Here is a 19872-nt window from a genome sequence, read left to right on the forward strand (position 1 = left end):
GCTCCTTTGCTTTATTACTTTCTCTCAATGCAAGTCAGTCTGGATGGCTTAGTTTTATACACTTTGCCCAGGTGGCCTGAGGTCTCGGCAATGGGGATTAAGGTCAGGGTCTCCATGCAACAAGATCGCTTAATTTTTACTTTTTTATTGCACCTTTTAGAAAAGACTGAATGTGTTGCTTAACCATGCTAGTGTGCTTGTTTGGCAGAGATGGTTTGAGTGTCCTCAGGCAACTTCCAAGCAGCTCAAAACTACGACCCAGCTCTGTCTTCCTTTTTTTTTTTTCTAAGATTTATTTATTCATGCATACAAGATCTGGGGTACAGACCAAAGGTATGGGAGGTGAGAGGATTCACCAGAGTCACGGGGGGGGGGGGGGGTCAGGGAAGCTCTGCCGCACCGTGTGGGTCAGCAACCTGGCCGGAAACAGAACCTGTGCTGCAGTGGCTGCGGACGGCTTCATAGTGCTGCGCGTTACCTGCTGTGCCACCAAGGAGGGCCCTCCTATTCCTTTCTAGGAGAATGTTTCTAGGGCTTGTGTGACACGAGGCCCTGGCACCCTCCCAATTCTGCCGTGTGGGCCACGCGCATCTCTATCTCCAATAGCTCTTCTCTCTCCGAATGGTGTTCTGGTTCTCTGCAGCTGCTGTCCATTCCTGACGACTCCCAGAAACCTTAGTTTCTGATTCTGAGCTGAGCTCCAGGCCCATCCCAGGGTCTCGCCCCTACTCAGACTCTCTAAGGTCCAGTTCCTCCCACCTGTGCATCTGCTTTGTCATCCTGGGTCACCACATGGGCATAGGTGAGGGTTGGAAGACCGGCAGTGCAGAGATGATCAATGGTTTAACATCACCTTGGAAACCATCTTGGTGTGTATGTGTGGGGGGGAGTTATGGGGGTATCTCCCAGCTTTTGAGGCAATTGCAAAATGCCCTCTCAACCTAGCTTCCAGTCCACCCAGGAGAAAGCCTGGCTGTGAGGACCTCAGTTTGGGGGAGTCTCCTCACTTTCAGCTGACGGCATGATCATCTGCAGTTTCCCTGGGGAATGTGAACAAGAAAGAGAGGAGCTGGAGTGGGATGGGGCAGATGGGGCTCTCGGGAGCAGGGAGTCCGGTGGGACATTTCTAGAGGATGCAGTCAACGTAGGGATAGGCACCAGAAGGTCCCATTGTGACGTGCCCGAGCCTCGGCCTCTGGTTGGTGGGGGCTTGTGAAAGGCAAAGCGAAAGGCCCACATACAAGCTAGACAAGGGGGTCTGGGTACAGGGAGAGGGGTGTCCAGCCCTGATCCCTCTGGTGACCCCTTCCTTCCAGAAGACTAGAATGTGAGAAGGTAATTTTTAGGAGGCAAGGGCATATACTTAATCTTTCTTGCAAAAAGATGTATAGGAGAATGGGTGATTGCTACCTGTTCAGAACACTCAAAAAGCAAATTTATCAACAGTTAAATTTTATTTTTTGAACCTGGCAATGGAAAATTTTCTAAATTCGTGAATCTGCTGGTGCAGAACCCATGGAGACAGAGGGATTCTAAGGGATTGATTGAAGCATTTTGGTCACCAAGGGGTGAACGTGAGGGTGTCAGTACTCTAAACCGCCCTTCCACCCCTCTCACCCCCACCAAACTCTGAAGTCACTCACTTGGAAGCCTTGGTGGTCATCATGAGGGTCAGCCAGTGTCCATGCCTTCATGGCCTAGGCAGTTTCCAATCCAAGCTGCACGTTAGAATCATCCAAGGGGACCCTCCTCGTAGGCACGGCAGGTTAAAGCACAGCACTATGAAGCTAAAGCCACTTCACATGAGTTCAATTCCCAGACAAGGAGGTGACCCACATGGCACAGCAGACCTCACCTGACCCACCTGCTGCTCCCCTCAGCAGTGTACTTCATCAATCGCCTGTTCTTCTCCACACTCTGTCTCTGGTGAATCCTCTCACCTGCCCCCCACCTCTGGCCTGTACCCCAGTTCTGTATGCATAAATAAATCTTTTAAAAAATCATCCAAGGAACTTTAAGAATGACATATGTAGGCCCCCAGAACACCCCCAATTTCATTGTTCAAAGGTGCATTTGGGGTAAAAATCACTGGGCTTCTGGAAAGAAAGCTGAGGTCAGTGACAGACCTGGGCCTCCACAGGGACAGTGCAGTCGGACTAGATACAGCAAGGCTGCAGCTAAGTGGACATCATAGGTGCATGGAACGCTCTACTCGTTCCATTAGTGCTTAGCGAGTACTTCCTGTGCTGTTTCTTATGGTCTCTGTAACAAATTTGGTGGCTTAAAACCACAGAAATGTATTCACGGGTCTGGAGGTCAGATGTCCAACATCCAATTCACTAGGCTAAAGATGAAGTATCATGAGGTGCACACTACTCTCCCTCTGGAGACGTTAGGGGAAGATCTGTTCTTTGTGCCGTCTGGTGACATTCCTTAATTGTGGCCATGGCACTATAATCTCCCTGTCCTCACATTACCTGGCTACGTGTGCTTGTGCTGTGGGGCTTGCCTGTGTTCTCACACTCAGGTTGTAGCTGCGATACCTCTCTCTGGCAATAAGATGCCCACCCAGCACAGGACTCGAAACCACAACCCTTGACGAGAGGGTTAGAAAGAGCCACAGCAGACTCCAGCTTCCTTGCCTACATCCTATCTTTTGTGGTCACTTCTGGGAAGTTACATCTGTGTGTTCTGCTGGCATCGGAAGTGGAGAGGCATTGTTGACATCTCTTAAAAATTGACACCTGGGGCTGTCCCTGGTGGTGCAATGGGTTAAAGCACCACAGTATGAAGTTCTTAGAAGCCACTTTAGCACGAGTTCGATCCCCGGCCAGGGAGCTGACCCACATGGCGTGGCAGACCTCTCCTGATCCTCCCATTGTCCTCAGTGTATTTAGTCAAACTGCCTGTTCTGCTCCCCGCTCTGTCTCTGGTGAATCCTCTCACCAACCACATATCTGGCCTGTACCCCAGTTGTGTAAGCATTAAACAAAAAAACCCGACCCTCTTAACAACCACTGACTCAGTGCTCAACCACCAACCGTGTGCTCAACTACTTTTCTATTAGTTAAAAACAAAGAGTGAGGCCCTCCCTGGTGGCGCAGCGGGTTAAAGCACAGAACTGAGAAGCTAAAGCCTCTTCAGCATGAGTTCGATCCCCGCCTGCCCCGGAGGTGACCACATGGCGCGGCAGACCTCTCCTGGCCCCCCCGCTGCTCCCCTCAGCAGTGTACTTTGTCAGTTGGCCTGTTCTGCTCCCCACTCTGTCTCTGGTGAAGCCTCTGACCACCCTTGCACCTCTGGCCTGTACCCCAGTTCTGTATGCACAAATAAATCCTTAGAAAAAAACAAAAAAGAAAAAACAAAGAGTGAGCCAGGTGCCCAGACAGGCCCACAGCACAACGGCACAGCCCCTCCAGCTTTCTCCAACTGGCCTCCTCCAGTCGCTAACCTGTGTGCAGTGGGCACGCTGAGACAAGTTTCAGGTCATTTGTCACCCAGGTATGGCCCGAAAGTCAGATGCAAAGTGTCCCAGGAGCCAACGTGGGATGATTATTGTAATCCCCTCTGAGGAAATGTCCCTAAGGCTTGCTGGTCTTAAGTCTCCTGGTTCTCTTCTCCATCAAGTGACACAATATAAAAAAGTCTTCTTGGCCCATCCTGGTGGTGCAGCGGGTTAAAGCGCAGCACAAGTGAGCCACAGCCACTTCAGTGTGAGTTCGATCCCCGACCCCAGAGGTGACCCACATGGCGTGGCAGACCTCTCCTGACCCGCCCACTGTCCCCTCAGCAGTGTACTTTGTCGATCTGCCTGTTCTGTTCCCCACTCCGTCTCTGGTGAATTTTCTCATTGCTCCTTTACCTCTGGCCTGTACCCCAGAGTTCTGTGTGCATAAATAAATTAAAAAAAAAACAAAAAAACTCTTCATGTCTCCAGGACCCCAGACCTCAGGACCACTCATAGGAACTCTTGAGGGGCTCAACAGAGAAGTGCTCTGGGTAGAAGTGTGCCTGTGCAGCTCAAGCACTGCATGTGGCCCCTGGGTTGGCTACCCCAGGTCATAACTTCTCCTAGATGTTACTCATCTGGAAAGAGGAGGGTGCCCACACTGCCCATCTGAGAGGCTCATGTGGGGGGTCGGCCGGAGATACCAATTAACCTTAAATGATGCAGGCTGGCACTGTGCAGGTTCTTACAGGAGGATGTTTTGCAACAGACCTGCTTCAGACTCTGCCTGTCCCACCCCACACACCCCTGACCCCACCACTCCCCAGACTGTGGTCCTGGACTCCTGCTAGGGTCCAGCGGGTGGCACTCGGCCCCCAGCAAGCAGCTACCCTATCCTGACAGTTGGATGTGAACCAAAACACCTCAGGAGAAAGTCTTTTTGTTTTTTTAAAATGTGTTTATTTTAAAACATGAAACCCAAGCTGAATAGAAACCACAGAAATTACATGGACAAGATTTTTAGTTTGCCAAGAAAAATAAAGCCCCCAAAGAAATAAAAATCAAACCCCAAACCCAGTCTAAAAAAAACTGAAAACACAGCGACAGCACATACAGCCATGGCCCCAAGGAGGTTGGAGGAAAAAACGACACCTAGCCCAGGTCTCAGCTCCCCACTGGCGACATTAACTCACACTTCGGGGGTGGGCGAAAGGGCCAGGAGGGGAGCTGGAGAAGTTCAGAGGCTTAACAAAAATCATATAGATTTATTATATATAACAAATATAAAGTGGTACGGCACACAACCATGGTTAAACAGAACAAAACCCCACACGCAAGGCCCTGGTTCCTGTCCACACCCCAGCGGGGCCTGGAGGCTGCCAACCACCCCCCCTCCTGGGCCTGGGCTGGGGGTGCTGGAGGGAGGGAGTGGTGCTTGGACTAGAATTGCATAGTGAGATGGGGTGGATGGATGTGGCAGGACACGTCAGGGGCTTCCAACCACACGCCCTCCCCCACCCAAACCGTGCCACACCAGGCCAGGAGGACCCCCGGGGGGAGTGGACCCCTGAGCCAGGGACCCCTGCTAGACACACCTCCCGCTCACACCGAGGCCCCTCTCTCCCAGCCCAAGGCCTCCAATCCCGACAAGATGCCACAGGACCTGAGGGGAGCAAGGCTCACTAGTGCAGGGGTGGGAGTGAATGTGGAGGTCACTGGGAGGAGGTGGTCAGGAAGGAGGCCCCAAAAACTCAGACCAAAAAGAAAACCAATAGCAGGACCTTCTTCCCCTCCATGGATGGAGGCTTGGGTTTGAACCCCTTTTCTTTTATTCAGCCTCTGTGAGTAGAACTTGGGTGAAGTCACAGACGGGGCGGGCACACAAGCACATGACGGTGGGACTCCCGAGGCGAAATAAGGCCACCCCTCCCGGGTGGTGCCGCCTCTCATGCTATGTACATTCACATTGCTGGCGGCCTTGCCGCAGCCACTGCGGGCAGCCCAGTTTGTGCTTCTGAGCAGTGGCAGCAGGCATGGCAGACACCCTGGCGCCTCCCTCCTGACCCAGCGTCTGGGCAGAACCCAGAGGCAAGACCAGGCAGGTTGGCGTGGCTGCCGGGGGCCCGGGCCAGAGTACCCTCAGGTGAGGTCTGGTCATGCCCGGGGGCTCAGATTCAAGGCTGGGGCCCCAGGCCACCTGGGACACCCCTGAGTTTGCCCCCCCCCACTCCCTCCAGGGTAGAGGCTGCCCCCCAGGTTGGGGAAGATATGGCCTGGCGCTCGCCTTCCCCTCATCTTATTGGTCCCAGACACCAGCATGAAGAAAGGAAGATGGCCTCTTCCCGGGCTGCCCAGGGAAGGGCACTGCCCACTGCTCTGGAAGAGCCCACAGGTCTGTAAACTGCAGGGCCACTGCCCACGTGTGTTGGGACCCCAGCTGGCTGCTACTCCTGGCCTGGCTTCTTCACCTCAAGCTGGCCAGGCCAGGGCTGGGGCTGAAGAACCTTCCCGTCCTGGTGTGGGGGCGGCTCCAACCTCACGGCAGTAAACTCAGCAAACATTGTACACTAAAGCCAAAAGCACCTTAGGGAAGCCTCGTTCCCACTTCACAGGGAGGGACGGAGGTTGTAGGGACCTCCGCCAGCCCCAGGGACCTTCGTTCCTGAGGACAGGGCCCTCCTGGGGCAGCACCGGCCCACGGAGAGGCCTCTAGGACCCTCAGGCTGCCTGATGGTCACAGCCCCACCCCAGCAGCACCCCGAGAAGAAATGGCTACTTCAGTCCGACTCCCAGCCGGCTGTCCCAGGCCTCATCTCGGGGTCACATTCGCTGATAGGGTGTCAGCGGAGGCTGGGGCGAGGTTAGTGGTTAGTCCCAAGAGGGGCAGCAGGGGCCGAAGGCTCAGTCACAGCCAGCTCAGTCCCGTCCCACAGCTGGGTCCTAGGACACGGCACCTGTCCTGGTGGAAATGGAACTGAGAAGGGAGAGCTGCTCGGCCCTCAGGCCCGCCTGCCCTAGAGATGACAAATGTGGTCAGTGCAAAAAAAAAAAAACAAACACAAACCAGAGGAAGCTGCCAGGTCTCTGGAGGTGGGGGAAGGGATTTGGCACCAAGAAGGGGGCTGGCACTGGGCAAGTGACCTGGGCTTGGCCAGGTCCTACCATTTTGGGGGCCCGGTGCCATGGGCTGGGTGAGCACTGGGGGAGAGAGTAATGCTGGGGGCGAGGGGCAGGAAATGTGGACATTCCCCTAAGAAGCTTCTGGCAATTGTAGGGGGTGGGGCTAGGGTCAGGTGCGGGAAGAGGAGCTGCAGAGGCTCATGGAGGAGCCACGGGAGGGCGAACAATGACACACTGCTGTCCCTTCAGAAGCCGGTGCCTGCGAGCTAAGAAGTGACGCGAGGAAGCATCGAAGGTAAGGGACAAGCAGCAGCTGCAGGAGGGAAGCACAGGTGGGGGAGAGCTGTGGAGACTGCAGGGGTCCAGAAGGTGAGCGTGCTGCAGAGGAAGCATCAGGGACACAGCACGGTGGGGCCTGGCCCAGAGGAGGGCGGGGGCCGCTGTCCAGGTGTGCACCCCAAGGAAGAGTACGGGCCAGAGACCTGTGTCTCCACCAGCCTGGGACTCATGCTGGGTGTCTCCACGCCCCTGCAGGAAGAGAGGGGGGCTGCAGAGGGGCCCACAGTGGGCCTGGCGTAGGTGTGGAGGGTCCGGCGGATGGCCATGGAGCAAGCGGCAGTGCTGGCACAGGGAGGAGTGGGGCGATTGGCACATGGGCAGGTAGCCGGCCGGCAGTCTAGTGGCCACTGCTGCTGGAGTCGGGGCGAGGCTGGCTCGTGGCGAGGTATTTGGCTCTCATGCTGGAGGTGTACTGGAGGAAGACAAGGGGAGGCAGCTGGTCAGCAAGGCACTGAGCACAGCAGGGCCTCAGAGGGGTGAGCCGGAGCACCCCAGGCAGGACAGTATGGTGGCACAGCTGACAAAGCTGGACTCCTGAGCAAGAGCTGGCCCCAGGGCACCAGAGCAGAGGCGTGCTCCCCAGGCCCCAGACTCAGGACAGGGAACAATCTCCTCCCCCAGAGGGCTGAGTACCTCAGCCTCATTCCCACTGCTGGCATGTGGGGGCCAGGCCAGACCAGGCAGGTTTTTGCCTCCCCAAAAGCCAGAGCGTGCAGGTTCCCCAACTGCACCCCACACACCCAGGACCCTGAAAGGCCACACTCCAGCTGCCTACCAGAACTAGGCTAAGGCCACAGCGAGACCTCCTCCCCCTGCAAGAAGCCAGCCGAGGCTAGTGCAAAGGTGGGTCAGGCTGTGTCCCGGGCAGTTTCAAAGTCCCTGAGGACTGACAGGCAGGGTCATCACCCAAGTGCACGGAGTCATGAGGTCTCTCACAGCTGTTCCGCCCAGGTTAAGGAGGACCCCAAACTACACAGACCCCTCAGGTTGGGTAACATTGATGCCCACCCAGGTGGGAACCCCCAAGTCATGGATGCGGGGGCAAGAGCCAGCTGGGGGCAAGGACGGCCTGCACATCTCGACCACCTCGTATCCATCCAATCTGAAGCACGGAGGCTCTGCGTGGTGCACCGGGAGTGTGCAAAGGGCCCCATGCCCACCGGGACAAAGGCAGGTACCGTGACTGCCAGCGGTAAGGGACCTGGCTGGTTGACCCCAGAGCCACACGCTGACCCCACCCATCTCCGGCAACTCATGTCCCCATACCAGTTTCCAGACCAGAAGGGACAATGTCCCTGGTCCCTGAGAGCCCCCTCCGAATACCTGGTAGGGAGAAGGCTGCAGCGACCATTGGGGGTGTGCTGGGAAGAGCAGCGGGCACTGGGGAGCCGTGCCATTCACAGGCATGCAGCAGGGGTTGGGGGGACGAGGGACTTGGGGAGCAGCTTGTGCATTCGAATGCACACCCCTGTATGTGCTCTCAGACATGCAGGGTGGCACCACCAGGGCCAAGCCTGCTCTACCCCGGGGTCTAAGCTCGCCTGTGCTCACCCCCCACCGCCAAGCCCAGGCACTGCGGTAGACATACATGGGTAACTGAGTGGGTGGTGCCAAGACAGTCTAGGGCCACCTGCAGCTGGGCTGGGAGGGGAGAGGGCCCTGTGCAGGGGCCTCACCGGCCCAGATGTGAGGGCAACAGGTCTGGGACCAGTACTCGAGGTTTCTGAGGCTAGGCTGGGGCCACGAAGTCCACCGGCCTATGCTGGCCGGGAGCTGACCCGGTGGGTGGTGTGCTGAGCTGGTGCTGAAGCACAGCAGATGGGCCCAAGGTCAGCACTGGTGAAGGGTAGCAGTGAGCGAGGGCATGAGGCATGGAGATGCAGGCGGGCAGGCAGGGGACCGAGGTAGGTCAGTACCTGTCACTCTGAGGGCACGGCCACCACAGCGTTCGGGCACTGTCCATGGGCTTAAACTGCCAGCCCGCATGGCTGCCAGAGTCCAGGGCAGCCAGATAGCGCTAGGAGGGCCCAGGGTGGGAGGGATTTGAGGGAGAGAGAGAGAGAGAGTGTGGCCTCAACGCCAGCACGGGGCCCAATCCGGGGCAGGCCATGGGGGGTGGAGCAGAGTGTCAATGAGGGCAGCCTGAGCATGATGGACAGTGTGGGAGCCCTCTCAGCCCCTGGTCCAGGTCACCCCGGTCAGCTCTGCCCTGCAGAGCACAATGGGGCTACCATGCAGGCAGGTGTTTCTGAGGCAAGGTGACCTTCAGCCTCTGGCCCTGTCCTTTGTGGCCCACACTTCCAAGGAAAGCTGTCAGGACCCCCAGTCTCTGTGCAAGGTCCTTGTCTGTGGTACCAAGCCACCCTGTCCTCTCTCTTCTGTGTTGCACCCCTGAGTCTCACCCTCACACTAGGCCAGGGCAAGGACAGCCTCAGGCTGAGATTCAGGTTGTGCTCAGGAAGAGAAAGGTAGCAAGACTGGGAAGGAAGAGGTCAGGACTCGTGCCAAGAGCCTCTTGGACCTGAGCTGACCTGCCAGGCAGCTGGCCCCTGGCTTCCCACTCTGGCCCCGGGACGCCTCAAGGTCAGCTGAGAGGAGCCTGTGAGTCCACCAGCGCTGACTCGTGCTGGACACCCGCAGAGGCCCCTAGCACTGGGGGGTTTACAGCTGCCCGCAGCGCCCTCGAGAGTCACATCAACCACCAAGGCACAGAACAGCGCCCCGACCCAGGGCCCAGGCCCCCACCCAGCCTCCTGTTCCAAAACTTACTGAAGGCGGCGGGGACTCACGCCCGATGAGGGGGGTGTTCTCACAGCGGGGATTCTGGAAGTTGGCATTCTGGCTCCTGTGGCATGAAGAGAAAAGGGGCTGAGTGGCGGCTGCCCACTGTGGCCTCAGCTCTCAGCTCCCACTCTGGAGCTGGCAGACCCAATGTGCACCCTAATCATTCTGGACACTACCCACTAGCAAGGACTTAGGGGGTTCCCCTGAACTTGGCCCGACAGCAAGGGGCCTGGGGTGGCTGCCTACCTCAGTATAGACAGAGCCCTTCTGCCTGGATGCCCACTCACCACAGACCAGACCCTCTACCTGACCGAGTGGCCTGCCCCAAGTGTGCCTGGGAACAGGAGTCATCAGTGCTAGGCTGGCCCCACCCAAAGCCCGGGCAGCCCCTCAGCTGTCCCTCGGCCCCTCCTCCCGGCTGGCGCCTGGGACTCCAGCTTGCCGACGCTGCTGCTGCTCCAGCACTGTGCTGCTCGGGCCCTCGCCTTTCTCGCTCACTAGTCCCAGGACTGGGCCCCAGCTCAGGGCCTGCAGGCCCCACCCAATTCCCCCAGTGAGCTCCCCTGTGCAGTCCCTGCCCCAGGGCCTTGGCTCTGCCTGTCGTGCCCGAGGCCCACCTCCAGGACTCACATGTACTCAGTGACCGGGGCGTTGCTGACAGTGTGGGCGGCGGCTGGGATGCTGTTCTCGCTGCCATAACTGCTGCCACAGCTGTACAAGCTGGGCATGTGGACACGGTAGAGGCTGTCGTGTGCCTGCCGAGGCCCTGGGGCAGCTTCCTCCTCCCCATCTTCATCCGGGCCTCTGCAGGAAAGGATACCCAGCATAGGCTCAGGGCCTGACTGGAGGCAGCAGGCCACAAGACCCACGAGGGCGGGGTGCGTCTCTGGTGTGGAAACACCTGGTCCCAATCCTGGCTCAGCCCCTTCCTCACCCAGGGACTGTGGGCTTCCTCTGTAAGACAGGGGTACTGACCCCGTGCCAGGCCTTACACACGGGCACACTGCTTAAAGAGGGGTTGGAGTTCCTCCCAGGGGACTTTGGAAGTGCCTGGAGGTAGAGTACCTGCCTTTGGCTCTACTGGTCCAGCCTAGCCCCAGAGGCCTGAGCCCCCAGTAGATCTGAAGCCCGAGACCCACCTGCTTTGAGAGGCCTGAGTCCCCAGGCTGGTTCCTCCAAAAAGCCCAAGTCCCAGGCCACTTTGCATCCTTGGGTGCCCTCAGCCTAGTCCTCCCAGCTCTACTCCCCTCTGGTTTTCTGCTTCTTACTCCATTCAGGAGCTGCAGGACGAGGTGAGAGCTGGGCTAGGACTCTCTGCACTCCCACGCCTTAGCATGCCTGGTCTCAGATGGGACTCCAGGTGGGACTCCTGGTGGTCACAACACAGGTGCATCAGACCTAGGTCGCTTCCACTCCTCAACACCAGCCGGTGACCTTGAGCAGAGAGCTCCTTCACCACGGCCCTGTAGTGAGGTCAGCTGAGTGCTGGTTGCCAGCCAAGCCCAGGGCTGAGCCCTTCTACGCAGTGGTACACACCGGTCCTGGGGGGTGTATTCTCTTACAACCCCATTTCAATTAGGAAAACTGAGGACCAGATGGCAGCCATAAAATATGCAAAGGGAGAGTCAGGACCTGAATCCAGGTTATGCGGTCCCAGGGCCGGGCTCTTAGCCACTCTGTAGCTGCCATCGCTGTTGCCACTGCCAACCCTTACCAACCCTTACCAATATTATCACTGTCACTGCTGTCATCACCATCGTCACCACCAGCGCCATCACTGTCATCATTACAATAGAAAACAAGTGTAGAAACTCAAACCGAGAAAGGAGTTCTAAGCTGAGCTCCTTGCCATGCAGGCTGGGCCACCAACAAGCACCCATACCCCACATTAGAAGGGAGGTGGTAGGTCTTGGAGATGCACTGTGAGGACCCAAGCAAGAGAAGGGGCCCAGTACTTCCAACACACTCAACCTAGTACTGACTGGGGAGACTGAGGCAAGGGTGCCATATTGGTCACCCAACTGAGTGGGACATGGAGGCCTGGGCTACCTGGAGCCTGCCCTGCACAAGTTTCAAGTCCTGACAGCAAATCAGAGTGTCTCTCCACCCTCAGCCCTGCAAACGTGTGCCTAGCAGTGGGGAGATGGATGAGATATTTTGAGGCTAGTCAGTCAGAGGTGAGGAAGGCTAGTCAGTCAGAGGCGAACAGAGTCAGAATGAGGATACAGGAAACCCCTGGGTATCCTGTCTGCTCCAGACTCGAGTCAGCTGGGTTGGGTGTGCTCCCAGGCTGAGTTTTCCACCTGTGAGATGGGCTACTCCCTTCAGACCCACCAGCCTCAGTGGCACTGAAGAGACTTAGAGGCGAGAAGGTGTTTGTTCATGTCTCTGGAGACTAGGGCACGGGATGTTCACGAGGCAAACCAAAGGTGTCCCTAAAGCATCCTGTGTGCCTGGGACAGGCACCAGGACCTTTCTGAGCCCCTCACCTCTTCTGCTGCCAGGTGTGTGGGACGCTGCAGACGATGGAGCTGAACATGAGTGCTGTGACAAAGGAGAAGAGGGCCAGGTAGATGAGGCCCTCGACACCATCATAGCAGAAGCCTGTCAGGGCCTGCACGTAATCCTGAAGCCGGGTGGCAGATGGAAAGCGGAGAGACAGGAAGGCAGGGCGTGAGGAGCTTGCTGCAGCCTCAGCGCTGCCCTCAGCAGGGCCTGCCCGCCCCCGCCTGTGGATGGGTTCCCAGCAGCCACCCTGCCCCCGGCATTGCCCTCTGCCCCCACCCTGCTGTAGGCCCAGCTCTTGGGGGCAGCTCTCACCAGATGCAGGCTGCGGCAGTCCACCAGGGCAGTGAGGTGCTGTAGGTTCACCTCTGTGCCGTTCAGCACCTCCTGAACATGGAGGAGGGGGTCCTGGGGGACAGCACACAAGGTCAGAACAACGCTCAGGAGGGAGACTCCTGAGCCTGACACAGCTCCCACCCGGGGAAGCCCGCATCTCAGTCTGCCCCACACCCTGCCAGCAAAACAACCCTAGGCCCCTGCAGTCCCCACACAGGCCCTGAGGATCGTGGCCTCTTAGCGATGGTGACACCAGACCTGGTCCCTTAACGGTAACGGGGGACAGCAAACACGCGTCTTCTGACACAGGGTTGGTTCTTGTAAAAATCACATATTTAAGGAGCAGTTAAAAACAAGGAAAAACCTTCATTATTTTAGGTGACGAAACAATATCCAAAACACTTGGTGCTATCCCATAGTGTGTCTGCTGCACGGCGCGTGGGGTGTGGGAGCGTGCAGACACCTCCGTCTGCACCGACCCCACCCACCGAAAGGTGATCTCACAGAAGCACCTGGGGGCTGACAGTGGCAGCCATCAGCCCCAACACGGCACTGTCCAGGGACCCTCTGTGACCCTGAAATGGGCTTCAGGGCACCACGACTTAGGAGCTAGGGGCTGAACCGTGTGCTCCCACATGCATCTTAAGAGTATTTACCCTCCGATACCTCAGAATGTGACTGTCTGAAAAAAGGGCTTTTAAAGAAGTGATGATGGACAGTGAGGTCCTATGGATGGACCCCAACTTAACAGGCTGGTGTCTCTGCGCACAGCGGAAGATGTGTGAAGACACAGTGGGAAGGCAGCCAGCTGCACACCTGGACGCCCCAGGAGAAAGCAGCCTGCCAGCCCCTCCCTGCCGCCTCGACTTTAGCCTCCAGACTGCCAGAGCCCCCTGGTCTAGCCGCCTGGTGAGTGGTGCTTTGCAGTGGCCAGAGCAAACTAATACGACTACCCACCCACTGAACCCCAAAACATCAACAGGATGCCCTGACTTCACAGAAATGTGAAGGAAGGACTTTAAAATAATTCACAGCGTGCTGCCTATTTAAAAGTTGCGAAGACTTTGTTGGAGAAGGGTCTGCCACTTTCAGAGTAAGGGTTCGGATTCTAGTTATTCCCACAGGGTACCCCTCCCCGCTGACCACACCAGCCCCAGGCAGGCTGGATTCTATCAGGGGGGCAGGACGTCATGATTGATAAGGGTCCAGGCCCCAGAAGACCACAGAGACAGGCTGTAGTCCTGTGTCACTTACTGACCAGGACATATTCCCAAAACAGGACAAGGTGATCGTGTCATCAGGCGATCACACCATCATGGGAGCAGTGAGTACTGACACAAACCTCACAAGCACATCCATGGGATGTGTCACTGACGGGACCCCTCAAACATGCCTTAAGAATCTGATCTGCTCAGAGGCTGGTGAGAAGTCTTATATTATTCCTGGGCCAGTTCCGATTCCCCCCCATTTTTTTTTTAAACACAAAATGCCTACATTTCAAAATAAAGGAGAAAATTATGTTTAAAAATTTATTGAGGGCCCTCCCTGGTGGCGCAGCGGGTTAAAGCACCGCACTGAGAAACTTAAGCCACTTCCGCATGAGTTCGATCCCCGCCTGCCTGGAGGTGACCACATGGCGCGGCAGACCTCTCCTGACCCGCCCGCTGCTCCCCTCAGCAGTGTACTTCGTCGATCTCCCTGTTCTGCTCCCCGCTCTGTCCCTGGTGAATCCTCTCACCCTCCGCATCTCCGGCCTGTACCCCACTTCTGTATGAATAAATAAATAAATCTTTAAAAAATTTATTGAAAGCCTCCAGGGAAAATACAGGGGAAGACGAGAGGATTTAAAAAGAAGCCTCTGCATAAAGGGTAGGAGAAAGGAAGCAGGAAAGGGGGTGTCCGCACTGCATGGGGCTGCTCTCCTCAGACCCCTCTCCCCACAGTCCCTTACCTTGGTGGCTGGGTATTCCTTCGGGACAGTCTTCAGGAGCTCGGCCACCACGTCCTGCATCTCCACCAGCGCCTTGTGGCTGCCCGACAGTTTCTGCTCCATAGAAAGGACACTGATTGCAGCGGGGGTAGCTACCTCCACTTCCTGAGTCCCCAGTCACAACAAGGCAGGCAGGTTCCAGTGCCCCCGGCTTCTGCCAGTCCAAGGGGTGTCCAGCCTGAGGCTTCAAAGGCTGTCGCGGTGCGCTGTGCCGGGGCCAGGTAGGTACACGGCACTTCGCTCTGTGGGGCACTCCTCCCCTGCTCCCATAGGTGCCAGGCAATCGGGATGCTCGAAAAATATGGCCTCTTTGTCGCTGGTAAACTGTCTCTAGGACTCGGGAAAGCTCCACAGTCATGTGCAATGACAGGCAGTGGGCTAGCGGGTTCTCCTTCAAATTACACTGGGTGGGCACAGGGCCCCTCCCACAGTGAGGCATCCCTGAACCCCTCCATACTCATCAGACCAGTGGCTCTGACTCACAGAGAACTCACAGGAGTCCTGAGGACTCAAAGGGCATTAAATAAGCCCCCAAAGGCTTATGCCCAAGTAATTAGGGTGGGACCCAGGAGCAATTAGTGATGTCAACACTATGTTTACCCAGCTGTCTCCCAAGGGCTGCGGGGCTGCCAGGGCTCTGATAAGGCACCTCTCTCATGCACATGCAAACAGGCATGAGCTTCAGGCTCTGCTCTTACTCCCAGTTCTGGCCTCTACACACAGGGACAAAAGCAGGCTGAGTTCTTACCTGTTGGAAAGGGTTGGAGGCACGGGGCGAGCAGGCCAGGTAGTACTGCAGGATGTCTGCGGAGAGAGGTCAGGGCAGCTTAGTGGCTCTGGCAGCTGATGTGTCTACACGCATGCTTGTATGTGAGTGTATGTCTGTGTCATGCCCGCACGTATGTGCGCACATGTACATGCCCATGACCTCCAGGAAGGCTGGGCTGGCACACAGACCCTCTGCTTCAAGCCATGTCTCTGCTGTGTGCACCATCCTCTCTTGGAGGAAGTCTTGGCCTCTCTCTCCCTTTGGAGCAGCAGACAGGGCACAGAGGGTGGCAAAGCCTCCAAACATGTCAGCCCTGGGTAGTTCTCCAGAGGGAGCATCACACCTGGAAGGGACTAACTCTGGAGGGTGAGGGCTGTCTCACCCCCATTAAAGGAGGTATGGAGTCAGTGTCCAATGATGAGAGCTGGGGGTTCATCATAATCTAGCACTGAAGCCATGCGAGACCTGAGCCCAGCTGGAGCTGAGGGAGGTGCCCTGGAACCCAAATTCCTGTCACCCACTCTGCTCTCCGCACCCTAAGGGTGCCCTTCACTTCCATGTCAGAGGTCCCCTTCTTGGGGAATCTTTAGGTCTCAGCGCAGAACAGAGGCATGGGACATTAGCTGGAGGGCAGGGTCAGCCACATCCCAGGGTAACTCCTCACGCCAGCAGCCCTCGCCTTGGGGTCTGGGCTCCATCAAGCATATGCTGTAAAGTTCCAGAAAGCACCACACTTGGCTCTAGCTACCTGTAAATGGAATCATACTTGAAATAATCTTGTGAGCACTCTGGTCCTATGAGGAGTGGACAGTGGCCACAGGCAGGCCACACACTCACCTGACGCTGGGGCTATGTGTGTGTGTTTAAGTCCCAAGAGGTCTAAGCAGTGTGGAGCAGCTGATGGGACCAAGGCCAGTGGTAGGGACAACTATTACCAGCCGAGAGCAGGCCTGTCCCTGCCCCACTGGGGAGGAGACAATCCACCCTCCTGAGGTTCCTTGGGGGGAGAGGGGGGAGTGTATACGTCCACAAATCTAAGGGCCTACATGCCAGTGCTTTCCTGAGGAAGTGGGGCGGGGTGGGCAGTGCGTGTGAGGGCCGCATTTCAAAGGCGCCCAGTGCTCGTCCATCTCTTCTGTGTACTAGTACTAGGGAAACCAACGGGCTTCGCATTCTCCATTCTGTGCCCTGAACTAATGTACCACATTCTCCTGCCTCCCTCATGTCAGCATGTGTCACCTCACCCCAGATCTCTCAGCTCCCCAACCCAGTTCATGGTCCCTGCAACAGCTGCTCAAACTAGGGACCAAAGTCCCCAGTTCCTCTCTCCCTGACATCAACTTACTGGCAAGTCCACTGGCTCCCCTTCACCGCACCCCCCTTGTTCCACTGCTGTCTCCTCCTGCAGCCCTCTTTAACCTTCCCCCCAATCTCTCTAACAGCCCAAAGAAGATTTTAAGAGTAAATATATGTCCCTCTTCTGCTCCCCACCGCCAATGTACCCCTAGAATAAGGCCTGAATTCCTGGCTGAGACCTGGCCTGCAGGCCTCCCCACCTTTTCCTCTCCCAACTGGTTTTTTTTCTGCCTCTTGAACACACCAGGTTGGCCTCTGCCTCAGGGCTTTTGCCTTTCCTGGCTCAGTTTTAGCACCATCTCCTTGGCAAGCCACACTGACCGCCTGCTCTGAAGCAGCCCACTCTCTCTGTTGCTCCCCATCATGTCCTCCCCGAGTCCCAGTTGTCACCTGTCCTTCTCTCCAGGCCTCCCGCTTGTCGAAGGTGTTCTCAACTGCTCACTAGCTTCCTGATCTGGGAGGGCTCACGAGGTTGAGCTCATTTGGGTCTCCCCGGCCCAGCCAATGGGGCACAAGCTCAGATGCAGCCGCAGACTCACCCCCACTCAGCACCGAGTACTCCTCTACCATCCTGGTCACATAGGTGTCAGGATCCACGCAGAAGTCGCTGGAGCCCTAGGGTGGGTGCGGGCAAGGAAGATGGGGTAACCGAGCTAAGCCTTCCCAACCCCTCAGCTCTTGCGAGCCTAATTCCCCAGGGTCTGCTTTCAGCTCAGGAGGATGAATGTGGGGGAAGGGGACTGTAGGCCACAGGCCAAGTGCTCGTCCATTTCAGGACCTCAGTATCCCAGGGGGAGATGGAAGAAGAGAAATGTGGCTTCCTCAGCCTCCCACACCTGGTCCAGGAAATAGAAACTGCTCATCCCTTCTACCACTTACCACAGATGCAGCCAGCTCCAAGCCCAGGGCTCCCCAGCTGATGACCAGGGCCAGGACCCCCAGCAAGCAGACCCTGGGGGCAAAGACAGCGAGTCAGCCTCCTCCCCAGGCTGGTGGGGATTGCTACCCACCAATCTGCAAGCCAGAGGGTCAGTTCCCAGGACACACCTGGGGGTCCAGCCCACATAGGGGCTGCAGTTCCTCCAAATACATTCCCTTCCACTGGGGGTGGGGTGGAAACTCAAAGAGCTCAGAGTTGGGGAGCGGAGGGCAGATCTTGGCTTGGTTGGGAGGCCAGGTAGCTTCATGGGCCCCCAGGCCTATAGTTGCCAAGTTTTCTCCTGGCAGACAAGAGGTCTTGGCTTCCATTCAGCCCTACTGTGCTGAGACCACCAGGCAAGGATTTTGCCTGTGATGCTGACCCCTCCCTAGATGAGCCTGCCCTCATCTGCCTCCCTGCTGTTTCTCACAACCCCCTCATGTCTGAATGCCCCTGGCTCACCCAGTCCCCCTTCAGTGCCCCCTTCGCGGCCACTGCCGGCCCACTGGCTCTTCACTTACCCACAGCACTATCACCTTGGACTCATGGCATGTGACAGCCTGTGAAGGCCACACAGATTGGGTCTTGCATTTCACTGGTCCCTATGCACACCTGGCTCAGGTAGGAGTCAGGACACAGCTGTTTTAATTGCTCAGTGAGGAACAGTGACAAGACCTCACAGGTCCCCTATAGATGAGCTGTTTCCACATCTTCCCAAGAGGAAGGAAAGGACTGGGGCGAGACCGCCTACAGAGAGGAAAGAGGGACAAGAACCCCAGCCTGAACCTGGTCACTGGGAAGGTCTAGGTCGCAGGGTTACAATATGCACTACCCCCTGGGAGCACCACCACAAGAAACCAAGGATGGCTGGGGTGAGCATGCTTAGGATGCTGACCACAGCATGCAGGGCAAAGGAACAGAAGGAATGTCACAGCGGAGTCTCAGCACGGGAAGCTCCATCCTCTGACTGACTCTGTGACTGATGCACGACTGGGGAGCAGGGACGGGGAAGATTGACTGGGGAAGCAGAGCGGTGGGTACCTCATCAGATTCCTGTGCTTGAAGGGCCCAAACTCACCCGACCAGGATGCCCTTGGAGCTGCGAATGAGGCCAACCAGTACCAGCAGGCAGATGGCTACGTCAAGAAGTAGCAGGCCCAAGTAGCCCAGCCACCTGCAAGCACAGGGCAGGTATGGGTCATTCCCAGAAGAGGTGCTGGGCAGAACTCAAAGGGGTGGCCACGGGCAGTTCTTGTAAGGGGAACTCCTGACACACTGGCCGCTGGGGGTCTGGGGCCCTCTCTAGACCCACAGACCTCAGGCCCAGAGTGGAAAACGCTTAACCCAGTAAGGGCAAAGGGGGCCGCACCTGTACCAGTCATAGAGATCCACCTGCTCAGCCAGCACCTCCAGAGACACAGCCGAGTTCCTCCAAAACGGAATGGTAGCTGTGTAGCCCAGCAGCTTCTCCAACAGGCCCTGCAGCCGCTGGACCGCCCGCAGGGGCTCGGGGCGCGCAGCCAGCTGCCGCTCCAGGCTCTGCAGACTGGGTTCCGCTGTGCGGTTCAGAGCAGCCGCTGTGTCCCACACCTGCCGCCAGGACGGCGGGCAGCGTGAGCAGGGGCACGCTCCCGCAGGCGCTCTTCCCCAGCACACCCACCCTCGGCCCCTCCGCAGGTCCTCCTGAGCGCTGGGCTGACACAGACACGCAGACAGCCCTCCCCTCCCACCAGGCGGTCACTCACGCGGTCCTGGACCCCGGCTACTGTGCGGTTGGCGTGGCGGAGCGAGTAGGTAGCCCGATGGATGCCGTCACTGGTCTCCCCGTTGCCGTAGAAGCCCACCGCGATGCCGGCGCTGGACAGGGCGGGGCGGGTGAGGACGCAGCCCCCGGCCTCCGGAGTCGGGCGCCCCTCCCCAGTCCCGCCCCACCAGCCTCGTCCGGCGCCCGCACAATCGGTAAAGCAGAGGGCGTTGGGGAGCCGCGGCACGGGCGGGCAGCACAGGCCGCGGACAGTGGCCGCTGCCCCCTCACCGAGAGGAAAGGCTGGTGCTGGCCAGGCCCGGAGCGCTTTACGGGCGAGGACGCCGGACGCCAGCTGCCCCGAGCGCGGCCCGGAGACCAGTCTCGTCTCCCTGCTGGAGCTCCTTGGCTGGCCGAGGGCCACCCGCCCGGCCCGGGCCAGAGGCCGTGCAGTGGGGGCGCAGGTCAGGCTGTCCAGTGCCACTGTCCGCTTTCGCTTTCACGCCAGCTGCCCCCGGGCCCCCGGCGCCTCGTCCTGCTGCCTGCTCGGTCGCCGCGGCTC

The 19872-nt window shown here is 57.7% G+C and overlaps 1 protein-coding gene across 6 annotated transcripts in view; it reads right to left on the reverse strand.

Annotated features, from left to right (window-relative positions):
- Positions 1–4396: 4396 nt before the first annotated feature.
- Positions 4397–19872, reverse strand: part of TTYH3 (tweety family member 3) — a 30156-nt gene continuing 14680 nt past the window's right edge. Inside the window, exons 3-15 of one of the 6 annotated variants that reach the window (XM_012731959.1) lie at positions 19312–19423; positions 18936–19156; positions 18645–18740; positions 17527–17599; positions 17187–17262; positions 15271–15326; positions 14484–14576; positions 12512–12604; positions 12181–12317; positions 10322–10495; positions 9677–9752; positions 8824–8924; positions 4397–6402 (exon numbers count right to left, since the gene is read on the reverse strand). In XM_012731959.1, coding sequence (XP_012587413.1) covers positions 6354–6402; positions 8824–8924; positions 9677–9752; positions 10322–10495; positions 12181–12317; positions 12512–12604; positions 14484–14576; positions 15271–15326; positions 17187–17262; positions 17527–17599; positions 18645–18740; positions 18936–19156; positions 19312–19423 — 1357 coding nt within the window. In that variant the 3' untranslated portion in view covers positions 4397–6353. Of the gene's footprint in view, positions 7320–8823; positions 8925–9676; positions 9753–10321; positions 10496–12180; positions 12318–12511; positions 12605–14483; positions 14577–15270; positions 15327–17186; positions 17263–17526; positions 17600–18644; positions 18741–18935; positions 19157–19311; positions 19424–19872 lie in introns of all 6 variants that reach the window. The other 5 variants (XM_012731960.1, XM_012731958.1, XM_012731961.1 and 2 more) reach the window with 5 other exon arrangements.

This window comes from Condylura cristata, unplaced genomic scaffold (assembly GCF_000260355.1).
Source record: "Condylura cristata isolate star-nosed mole 26May11 unplaced genomic scaffold, ConCri1.0 scaffold00032, whole genome shotgun sequence".
Taxonomy (NCBI): Eukaryota; Metazoa; Chordata; class Mammalia; order Eulipotyphla; family Talpidae; genus Condylura; species Condylura cristata.